The 12520-nt window shown below is 41.9% G+C and overlaps 1 protein-coding gene across 1 annotated transcript in view; it reads right to left on the bottom strand.

Annotated features, from left to right (window-relative positions):
- LOC119431946 (zinc finger protein 182) overlaps positions 1 to 10501 on the bottom strand; it is a 31744-nt gene extending 21243 nt beyond the window's left edge. Inside the window, exons 1-2 of the mRNA XM_049658121.1 lie at positions 7329 to 10501; positions 15 to 212 (exon numbers count right to left, since the gene is read on the bottom strand). Coding sequence (XP_049514078.1) covers positions 15 to 212; positions 7329 to 7869 — 739 coding nt within the window. The 5' untranslated portion in view covers positions 7870 to 10501. The remainder of the gene's footprint in view (positions 1 to 14; positions 213 to 7328) is intronic.
- Positions 10502 to 12520: the final 2019 nt, after the last annotated feature.

Here is a 12520-nt window from a genome sequence, read left to right as displayed (position 1 = left end):
GTATTAGCACTCACCCAGGTCCGACCTGAACCTGAGTGGCTGCGTGTAGCTGTCCTTCTCAATGATACAGTAGACATCGTTGTGACCGTTTTTGTGGCAGCTTGTGTCCGTTTTGTCATTCAAGAAGGTCTTAGAAGGCCTCGTTGCTGCCGATATGTTAGACTCAGGCTTGTGGTCTGAACACTGCTTCGCCAGTGGTGTTCGTTTCCTCACTGAGGTGGCAGTGTTGAGAGGAGAGAGTGGTATTGACTTTATCGGTTTTATTTCTGATGGTCACAGGATAGGCTCCAAGTCTGCCACACTGTGCACACAATGTAGCACGAGTGGGCAGGTGTGTACGGATCGTCGTCCAAGTCAGTTTGTACCATGCAGCTGGCCATTGACGTCTGTTCCACGCACGCTGCACGGTGACAGGCTTGGCTTCGCGGAATATTGCACATATAATAGCTTTGCCAAGAATGCAAGACAAGGTATGAGCAACATTATTGATAGAATGGTGTGGCAATATAACCCGCATATACCGCATGTCATACATCTTCTTTCCGGAGTTTTACGTGCCAAAACCAGTTCTGATTATGAGGCACGCCGTAGTGGAGGGCTCCGGATTAATTTTGACCACCTGGGGTTCTTTAACGTGCACTACAACGCAAGCACACGGGTGTTTTTGCATTTCGCCTCCATCGAAATGCAGCCGCCGGGGCCGGGATTCGATCCCGCGATCTCGTGCTCAGCAGCGCAACGCCTTATCTGACTGAGCCACCCCGGCGGGTTACCGCATGTCATACAAGAAGGCGTCACATATACATGTACCTAAATATATTCGGAGGGCCTGCGTGATTGGGGATGATTTTCTCCACCACTCGCCAACATCGCACACTGACGCTGGATTTTCTGCTACACGGGGCCCTTAACGCTAAAGCGTTAAAATAGCAATCCTGCAGCACTGTCCCAATTAATGCGCCATTCTATTATAAAGGCCAGAAGATGGACTGATTTAGGCAGGACACAGTAAGAAAATGCAGTTTTCAGCCAGAACCACACTACCGGAAGCACATAAATGGCTGTTAATACCTCGCACATTTTTTCAAAAAAGCTTGTACAAGAACTTCATTTTGATGCAGATCTCAGGCAGATATTTTGACACATAGCTATCAGCTCTTTACAAATATAAAAAAAAACTAAATCATGCAGAAAACAAGATAACTCCATATGGACACTGAATAAGATATATTTTTCTATCACTGACTGTCCACTTGTATGTTGTACTCTAGCAGTACCCACTACTCGATGTTTCAAAAGTGAGATCCATGTCCACGCATGGTGCACATTCAAAAGGTGCCATCCGAGGACATGCTTCCACTGGAAAACCTTGTTGCATCGTGGGCAAAGAAAAGGGCATTCTGAATGTGTCTCTTGGTGCAAATCAAAGATGTTTTTCCAGGTGGTCTTATAGGGACACAGTCAACACCGGTACTCAATCAAGTCGTCGTCTTTGTGCACATGCACCCAGAAGCCAGCCTCGTGATGGTACCCTAAAAGAAAAGTATGCAACAGTTGAAATGTATTCAGTGCAGGACTTGGTGTTACATTTATGCTTCTGATGCTGTCATGCAGCAAGCAATCTATGTTTTTTACTCCAACCTCAGTCAGAAAGAATGACATGCTTCATAAACATCTAGTAACCTAGCACAGCATTTTACGGAATTTCAACTGGTCAGAAAACAGGTTACTAAAAAAACTGCAGTCACTGACCATGTCTAAATAGAATGCTACTGAAGACCACGTTCACATGCTTGGCCATCGTATAGAACATGACGAAGCATTGATCATTACAAAATAAAGAAATCCAACAACCTGCCTATTACTAGAGTTGCTCTTAACACCCAACATTAATAGGACAGAGGGAAACATATACCATTGGCCTACTTGCACTCATAAAGCCGTCTTGGAATATAATTACCAATTTCAGGGAAAAGTTGAGAGTTCTGAAATGCCAATTATGGCATGCTCAGCGACTGCAATGTCTTCTTAATTAATGCAGCAATTTATGTACTGAAAGAAGTTCATTCACAAAATTTTTGTGCTACCTTTTTAAAATACAATATGGACCTCTTTTTGTTAATACAAAGATGACTCTCACATCAAGAAAAAACTGTGCAATGAACGGAACACAAAGGTTTGCACAGAAATGAGTGAGGAGAGCACAGACTGCGCCCTTCTCTTTTATTTCTGTGCTTCTCTTTTTCATGTTACATTTCAGTTTTTACTAGAAGCTAAACACACACATTTGCGACATTTTGTAAGATATTATTGAACACAGATATGCAGCCAATGTTGATACATACCCCTTATAGTTGAATGCAGAAGGAGTGTGTTAACTTACTTACATACAGGATTTTCCAGCTGATTTTAGTCAATGTTAGAAAATATCGCAAAGCACTATAGGAGGACGGAGCCAAATGCACATCATTGGACATTGCTTGTAGCACATCACACTACTTATTGAGTCCGGCTTACTTGAATCACCAGTCAAGGTTATTTCACCAACTACTTAATATTAACTTTAGTGTGAGACTTTCAATGAGAATGTTACAGGGTGTTCTAGGAACCATCTCATTCGGCAACTTCCAACTTGCTACACAATCATTTTTTTCTGCATTCTGAAGAACACCTGCGAGAAATAATAAAAGCATGGATGCCTGCATGCGTGCCCCGATTTGTGCGCTCTCAACCCTGCTGCATCTTAATTAATTTAGCTTAATTTAGCTTGGTGTACTGCTGCTTAAAAAGCAACATGGCAGTGACGCAGTTGTTGGCTGCGTGATTTAGGCCAGTGATATGTTTATCTAGCTGCGGTTCATGCAGTGATAAGCAGACTGTCCTGTCACTGCCCTGTCAGCGGGAGTTCATTAATTTAGGCCACCTGGGGCTTTTTAACAAGAACCTAAATTTAAGTACACAAGTGTTTTTCCATTCTACCCCCATCGAAATGCAGCCACTGTGGTTGGGAATCGAACTTACAACCTCACACACAGCACCAGTATCATCTTTCGACGTTACATTGAAAACTTAAAGTTTCTCGTGCTGCACTTGAGCAAGTGTTGTGCATTAGCATTGACGTCAAAGCTGACACTGATAAAAAAAGTCAGTGCATACAAATTCTCCTCTCGAAAAAACGAATTTATTTGATCATGTAAATGGCACGGCAAAAGACAAAAAGGTGTGCAGATAAAAATAAACACTCCTCATTGTATGAATACTCTACCCACGTGTATTTACATTTCCTACCAGCACATGCGTCGTACAAGGCCAACATGCTCAAATCTAAATGAGGGGCCACTATTCTGGTTGATAATGTGTACCATCTAGAAATGTAAACACTGCCCTGTCAACATTCACATCAGACAGAAATATGTGACCAAACGTTAAACTCTAGGTGTGATGCACAAAAACCAAACAGCACTAAGACTAGCGGTGCAAGAAATGCAAAAAAGAAAAAGATGATAGCAATGACCAGCTGCCTCACAGACATTATTAAAGAATTGTAAATATCACGGCTATTAGTTATGGCACAGTTATCTCGGGCACAGTTATAACTATGGCAGAGAAAGAGACTGGGTCTCTAAAAGGAACAAATGTATTTGCTGTAGTGCTATGCATTTCTTGCCATGCGCCTAAAATTTTCCTAAAAGTGCAAAGCTGCCGCACAATAATGAACAGTCACACACTATGAGACAAAACAGCTCTCAAAATCAAAATGCAGAAACTACCACGAAAACTATAAAAATGAAAACAAGTACAGCATAACATGTTTTACGTCAGCTAATCACAAAAGCACAATGGTTTCCCCGTGAACCAGCCGCCCCTGCACTGAATATCAAATGCACCGAACTTGGAAATCTTACAAGCAATAACGAAGCTTGCCTGCATTCATTCCTTCTATACTCTGTAAACTCTGTCTCACAGATTCGTGCAGTGTAGTCAAAGGCACAGTTTGGGTCTGCCAAAAAGTTAGGAGACCGAGGAAATGGGCTGGTCCACAGTTGTGCCAACTTTATCGCTTGCTCTACTTCGCTCATTTTGCATCACTAGTCCTTCTGTGATTCTTCCATCCAACTGGTGGCATGCACGGGATTACCAGAGGACAGTGGACGCGCAGTTCTCCCAGCTCTCATTCCTGATAGGCTGACATGATCCGTAGCTTTAACTGCAGTGCTCGGACTTAGTGAGATATGCAGAGTGCCTAGCTTTCCTGTTAGCTGTGCTAATTGCGTGCACTGTAAGAAACAAGTACTATAAGTAGCAGAAGCGAGGCCTGAACCTGCCTTGGCTCTAACAACAGCTTGTTTTAGCTTGTTTGCTTCCTTTAAGGCATGAGTCAAGTGACAACACATGAGCACACTTGTAGATTTATACATGTTGGCTGATATGCCAAAGGACTAAAAAAAATGCGATATCGCAATATTCATATCATATCGTACGTTTTTCACAGAAAAGCAATATCTACACTTTAACGCAATTCCTGAAATATAAAGTGCTAGACATTGCCCACAAGCATTTTTACATATTGCTGAGAGTTAGAAGTAATGCTAGAGATTATTTCTCTTGACCACTTTCTGAACTGTTTATGTTTGTACCACCCGTCCTAAATTGAGGAGAGTGAAAGCTGGCCAACAACCCTTGAGCATTTCAGTTTCATTCATTATTTCAGTGACTTAAATTTGCAGGCTTTGAAAGCCACAAACTGCATTTATTTCTTACATTGCATTAAGCCACATACACAAACAAATATGTTGGTTCGGTTTTAAACTGGGTTAGGTTAGGAGATCTCAATAAATTTTAGAATGATGCGCCCTTATCCAAGTCTGTGGAATTGAGAAGATCCTCAAGCGACCGAAAATATTGCTTTGGTAGATACACTTTCAAGAGTACTTTAGATGTACTTAAAACAAAACAAAAAAGTGACAAAAAGTTCCGGTAGGATTCAACAGGTGTGACCATTTTTTCATTCAGACGAGGGGAAATAAAAGCAGTGCAACTGTTGAAACACGCTATCCACATGTTTCCTTGGTTATTTTGCCACCAGCACATGTTCACTTCATACTACCGTAATATCCTGAACCACCGCCCACCCCCCTGTTAGGCAAAAAAAAATTGATTGTGTCAAAACCACCCAGTCATCGCCCACCCCGAGAGACCGTAAACCACGGGCCTCGCAATATGCGAAAAGTTCGTACTGGTTCGGCTTTGGGCACAGGCTGATCGCAGTCACGGCTTTGAATTGTTCTCTTCTGGCGCTGCCCTCGCACAATGCAAGCAATGGATTTCGAGGACAGCAAACATTGTTTTTATGCGAGCAAGATAACATGGAGCGATAAGAGCTGAGTGTATCTCTCGTCAAGCCATGCTATATGCAAAGAAAAAATGCATTTTTCCACCTTTTTCCAATTTTTTTTTTTTGGTCCCCGAGACATGGCCCACCCAAATTTTTCTATGAATTTGAGGCGGGGGCGGAAGGTTGGGGGGGGAGCGATGATGCAGGATATTACGGTAGTAAGCTGCTAAGTTGCCAAACACCGTTAAATAAAGCCGTGCATGAATATTTCACCAACAGTGAAGGAACAGGAAACATGTGCTTGCTATTCAGCACCTTTAACATTATTTATGCGCATGATGCTGCTCCAAATAACCCTTCTTTGAAAGTTGGGAACAATAGCGTCTGCAACAAGCAGCACAGGCTGGCCACTGCTTCCTTTGTGTTCACACCTACGGTGCTATGCAAACACGTTAACACCACAGGGCCATGCTTTAATGACGTTAGAAGTGGCAAAGCACATGACTGAAAAACAAATTAGGGCTTTAGCCAGCATATAGCCATTTTGGCATCATCATTTTATTGGAATACTGGGTCAGAAAAGCAAACAGCCACATTGATAGTAACTAGGCTTGTGTGAATATTCAATATGTTCGAATATTCAATCGAATATTACGCTATTCTGTATTCGCTTCGACTTGAATTTCTGTATTCGAAGCTTTAGAAGTATTCCAAACAAACGAATATACACATTTTTTTGTGTATAAGCCGCACCCTCCATTACAACTCAAAGAAATGAGGGTAGCTATGTGGGCTTGCTGGTATGGCATCTTTTTGTTTTAGCGCAAGCTGAACAACAGGGGCAACAAAAAGGCACATTTGACAAGCATACAGCTCTAGAAAGGAATTACATCCGCGTGTATAAACTGTAGAAATAGCTGCATAACACCCAAATCTTCATAAAAACAGTCTCCATCTGTGGAGGCACGAGTCGTCTACATCGCATCTTCAGCCAGGTGCTCCGTTTCCCACCTCTTCAGCGACGTAGATGGCGGAGAACTTTGCCCTAAATGTGGTTTCACTGCAGCATGACCCGCACTACTGTGAAACCACATTTTGAAGGAAGTTCCCACTGTTGTGAAGTCGAAATTCTCCATATAAACCCAAATTTACTGTTACTTTGCTTTAATTTTTTCATCTGTGCACATGCAGAATGAACTGCATTAAGCTCACGTGCAGACGGAAAGCATCAAGCTGAAATTTTGCAACACAGCATAAACTGACGGCATCACGCAGTCCAGGTCAGGCTTCACAAGAACATGACGACGCACTACGGGCAAATGCCAAACGCTTTCGCGATCTCAACTACACAAAATTTTCAGTCGACTGATGCACAACAGTGAGAGACAGCTTGTAAAATAATTTTCTGTGTAGTTGGAATTGCAAGAAGTGTTGAACTTGCATTTTTTTGTGTGAAAATGTCCGAATAATGGCACTTTGAAAATAAATTAAATCAAGAGATGAATCTGTTTTCGTTTTTGCAAGAAAAGAAGCAACTTTTCTTTGATTTATCAACATCTGGCTCTTATGTTAAGGTTTTATACAAATCCCACACCTACTCATACTATTCGATTAAACATTATTAGATACTATTACTATTCGCTTCAACTTTGCTTCAAACAAACAAAAAAATTTATATTCGTGCGGGCCTATTGTGACAACTGTGACTGAAACCAGTAATCACCAAAGCGTTCTTAGTTTGTGCAACGCTTCTTGATGAAAAAATGTGCAGCGTTTGGGAGTTTGAATCATTCTGAAAATTTTTGCATCAGCAGAGCAGAGCATACAATGTCGTAACACATTAGGAAGCCTATGTGGTTTGGTAGAGTGCAGCATCACCAAATGCCATTAGCAGCAATGTCGTTAGCATTTTAGTGCTAGCATTCCATTATAATACAAATTATTGCCTAAAGCTTTTCACAATAGCAAGGTTCTACTACAAATATTTACCATCACTGAGGTGACGCCTGCACGCCGTGCTTTTGCAAGTGCTTTGCAAATGAGCTCCACCAAGAAAAGGCCATCGGGCACAAGTGGCAGAGGTAGCGCTTCTCGCCAGTGTGGCGCCGCGTGTGCACCACCAAATTGCTCTTTTGGTTGAAGGCCGCCGGGCAGATTTGGCACCGGAAGGGCTTGTCACCCGTATGGATGCGAACGTGCCGCTGCAGGAACCACCGTTTCTCAAACAACTTGCCGCAGAACGGGCACTTGTAGCAGCGGCCGCTATGTTGTGACCCTGCCGGTTCATCCCCTACGTGCCTAGCTTCTCCAAGTGGCGCCGCCGCCGTCGAGTGCAATGGGTCGGGGCATGGCCTGGTAGCAGTCGCTGCCACTCCAGCCGCCACTGTCAATTCTGGCAGGCAGGGGTTATCCAAAAAGCCCGTATCATGCGCTGGAAGGAAAGATGCAAATAAGGAGATGAAGGAAAGTCTACTGAAACATGGCTGCAGTCTTGTATCTTTTTCTAACGATATCACACCGACGCAGCCATCCATTGCAGGGCTAGTGTCTCAGTCATCTAGCAGGTGGTCTTTAATCGTGATGGACGCTAAAGCACCAATATAAAAACGAAGGTGAACAAAGGAAACTTAATATACTGGGCCTGTATTACGTAAGTCGCCATTACGGAGACTTTCCATGCAATCGTGGCAGTTGTGTTCCCGCTGTAGGTCATTGTCTCGTAGCTTTGTGGTAGATACAGTGGACTCCAGATAAACAGCGCTCATTTAAGCAGAAATGCTGAATAAATGGAACAAGGGGACCAATGTTGGTTGGTTATCCACAGGAACAATGATAAACTTTGTTTAAACAAAAAGCTTCTTTTTGCAAGCTCCGTTTAATCAGAACTGGTACTTCAATTACCCCCTACCCATCGGCAATGACACTGCATACAAAGCGGAAGCAATTTGACCACCATGCCAGACAGCGATGCCAAATAGTTAAGAAAAATGAAGTCTAACAGGCATTTGCGCTGTTGCATGCCGCATCAATGGCTGCTCTTGGATGTTCAGGTTGCCCAGTTTATTTCTTCCTTCATGCATAGGCAAAAAGTTATTCCTCAAGAGGAACATGGCATGACAGGTGGCATATTACTTAACAGTCACGTTTGCCACTAATGCTTTCTTCATGCCATTGAAATATGAGTGACTGGTTTGATCGAACGTGAAGAATGAGGGGATCACTTATTATCTGTTGCGCCACTCCTGATCGCTCCATAACAACGTATTCGCTGAATCTTGTGGCAAAGATCATCATGCTAGCTAATGATGACATAGTTATTACCATTCCAATGTGCATTACTGTTTTGGGCCAGACTAAGACAAGGTGCAGGTGCAAGTCTGCTGCACTAATTTGAATGTGACGGCTGTGCAGAACTCATGGAAAAGTGTTTGCACATGAACACATGCCTTGTGCAAAATGAGCTGCGTCACTCAAAGCACTACACAATGAAGTTTTTCTTTCCCTACAGCAAAATTAAATCATTAGAACCTTTCACTTTAGATAATGGGTAATCATTTTTCTGTCTTTCGTCTAAATTAAACTTCAGTTGAATGGAACATTTTTCTCTGTCTCTTCGAGTTCTATTTAAGCAGAGGCTGCTGTATAAACATACCACGCCAACACTGAAGAATGCCATGAGGCCAGCATAGCCACTTGCAAACTTTTCCTCTAAAAAAAGGTGTACGCCAAGTGACTGCATTGCCAACACGTCACCGATATACACACGCTATGGGCATTAGTTTGCACTCAGCAGCTTGCACAAAAATAAGCTTCCATCAGATGAGAGAACTGCACCCCACTCTTAGTTGCTTTCAATTTCAGCCACAGGACATAACGATCACTACAGTACAAGGCTATCTCCGAAATCTTTAAGTGTCCCCCTTCATTAAGCTCATGAACATACCCAGATAAACCTGTGGACCACATATGCCCTACCACACTGTGCTTTGTGACTCGTTTGGAACAGTCTAACCAAACCTCCATCGCATTCAGTGGAAGGGCTGTACGCAAAGCCTGACTTAAGAAGAAGTGTGTAACCTCCATCACATTCAGTGGATGGGCTGTACGCAAAGCCTGACTTAAAAAGAACTGCGAGGCAACAATGTTAGGCTACAGTGACTATTGCCCACTGCAACAAATGATCCAAAAAGTGTTTGATGTGCATTGCTTAACAATGCTCAACCTGTCAGTAACACTGCTCAGCATACAGGGCAAAACTGCAACTTTAAACGTCTTACACGTTTATCATTGCTTCTGCGCTGAAACTCCCATCACGCATCGTGCATCTCTAGTTCACTATTTTTATATGTATTTATCTCTCCCTATGTTTGCAATAGTTGCGGTGAAAGCAGAATTGTGCTAATGAAAATTAATGTGAAGTGTACCCCAGTTTACGTACACTTGCTAAAACTAAAACAAAATTGAATGTTCCAGGAGCAATTCACTGTAAGCTCTAAAGACAGCCTACCTCAGAAATATTGGCAATTCACACAATGTACGGCAAAAGAGCAACTTGACATGAATCGGAAAACACATCAAAATGACAGGCATACCTAGTGCCAACTATGCTTTAGCTGTTGTACACAGTTTAGCTTCTTGATGCTAACTACAGTTTTTCAAGTCACTGCTAAATTTCTTTGTACACCAGAGGGGTTAATAAATTGGGCTGCACAACACAAAAACGGCTGAAGGCAAAGGTGTCAGTCCATGCTTTATGGCACATAAAGCAATATAAACTGACATACAAGTACTATTCACAGCACATTTTTTCAAAATGTTAAACCCAACACCGTAAGCAAATTTTTCTACCTCCGATTCGTTCTGAGCAATGATCTATATCATGTTCCAACAGTGCAGTAGTTCAAGGCCAGACAAAACATGCACTGTAAACTATGTTCTAGAAATGCTTCAGGAAGAAAATTTTACTGGCAGGAATTTTTGTCATCTTATTCTGCAATCATTAGAAGGGGGTATTCTGAGAGAGCCTACCTACTGGACTGTCCATTTCGGCCGCCTGTAATTGGCTGGAATTCTACAAGCGAGAAGGAGACTGGCACCTGCCTCCGTCTCGCTCTTACAGCTCCAACCAATCGGAGGCGGCAGAAGCAGACAGTCCACTAGGTGGACTCTTACAAACTAACCGCCCTCCCTCCCCGCCCTGTTTTAACCATAGTAGGCCTGATACAGCAGCCAAAATTCCATACAATGAACATGGATATGACAAATTTTTTTCTTGCTTATATCAGCATGTAACAAAATATATGTTTATAATGTCAAATATAACAAAGGTACTTCTGTGTTGGATGCGACTCATAACGAGGTTCGATTGCATAAAACTGCGGCAACAAAAATTTGCATCAATATGCCTCAGATTATATATGCATGACCGTTGTACCTTGGACGAGTTGTACTTAGATTACTTCCAAGAGGACTTCAACCCTAACTCTCTGGACTTGGCCATAAAAATTTTACTTGTGCAATGCACACCACCAACTGTCTATGCAGTTGTGGCCAAGCAGCAACAGCCAACTATTTGAATGTCGAAACCATCTATCTGATGGTCTTATCTTTCACCAGTCTTATTTCTCGAAGCAACATTATTGTAGCTTTATACTGTAAGTCAAGCCAATGGTACTGTAGAACTAATAGCGCCAACAGAGGCAGCACATGTTCAGGTGATGCAACATGCTTGGCATTAATGCTGCTACCACACGAGTTCAGTTGCAGTTTTCTTGTTGTCGGCGAGTAATGTTTTGCACATAACCTTCAGCCTCGATTAATTAACAACATTGAAACATAATAAAAGAAGTTTACAACACAGGCAAGTCTATCAACAAAGCAAAAATCCATCTCCTTAAGCCTAGAAACAGTACTTCTCAGTCAAGGAATACCAGAAACAAGATGGAAGACAGTGCACTGTCACGCAACTTCATAAATTTCAGATTCTTTTTTTTTATTATTTAGGCTCACGACTGCACAATAAGTCCATCACATACATAAAAAACTTTTTTCATAAGTTTTCAGGCTAGCCCTCGTTAGAAGAGCACCCGTGATCAAGATTTTAAATCACTGTAGTGTGACTTCAAGATCAGCTTGCATTGGCAATTACACATCAAAAGCATGAACACACCAAAACTAAGGCAAAGCCCACATTACAAACTTTACTCAAATATTGAATGTTGCCAAGAGCATGGTATTTAGGACACCTGTCAAATGTTCTAGAACTGTGAAGGATGTTGACACAGGATAAAAATATAAACAGTCAGTTTATGAGAAAAAAGTAGAGATGGGCGAATATCAACTTTTTCAAATATGAATAGTAAATATAAAATATCAAACTGAATCTCAATTAGTCGAACACGGACGCATATATTTACAACAGGAATATTTATGTTGGTACTATGATCAGGTACCACACATGTTCCGACTAGGGCAACAAAGACAGCTAGCAATCAGGGACACGTGATCAGTTTTAAACACACGATCCCCATTTGTCATTAGAAAAACTGACAGAATAGCGTCTCAATACCATTAGAGCCTGGTTGCAAGTAAGCTGCCTAAGAAAGATTGACTGCTGTATGACTAGCTTTGCAAAAACACTAAATAAATGGTTACCGAAAAACATTAGAAGTTGTGGGGAAAAAAAGGCTGCTCAAGGACTTGTATGCCATAGATTCGTAAAAGGGCTTGTTGCAAGGAAAACATCCTGCTAAACTGCTAAAAATGCTAAATGACAAGCTTGCATTAGCCATTCATTTCTGCATTGCTTAAAAACGTTTTGTCGTTGCCACTTCTGATAATTAATGATACTTTGTTTAGCAGATGAAGAGAAGTAACCAGACATAAACAGTCGGTTGTTGTGAAATACTTGGTTAGTTTCGAATATTCGAAAATAAGGAATAGTTCCTTTTCGAATTCTAATTGGCTACTGTACACTAACTATTCACATTCGTATTCGAAATTTCGAATATTCGCCCACTCCTGGAACGTATTTCCAACTGCACTTGCACATGAAATGGTTAAACACGCATCGTATAGAGACAACGTGTAGCCATTGTAGCATATCAACACGTTTGTTGCCACTACAGGCACTGGCATGTGTCAAGTCGACCAATGTACACTGTGCTTCCCTGTAGGGCTTTATTT

This window comes from Dermacentor silvarum, chromosome 10 (assembly GCF_013339745.2).
Source record: "Dermacentor silvarum isolate Dsil-2018 chromosome 10, BIME_Dsil_1.4, whole genome shotgun sequence".
In the NCBI taxonomy this organism is placed as follows: domain Eukaryota; kingdom Metazoa; phylum Arthropoda; class Arachnida; order Ixodida; family Ixodidae; genus Dermacentor; species Dermacentor silvarum.
The sequence above is the reverse complement of the archived record's forward strand: the minus strand, read 5'-3'. Positions and strand labels throughout refer to the sequence as shown.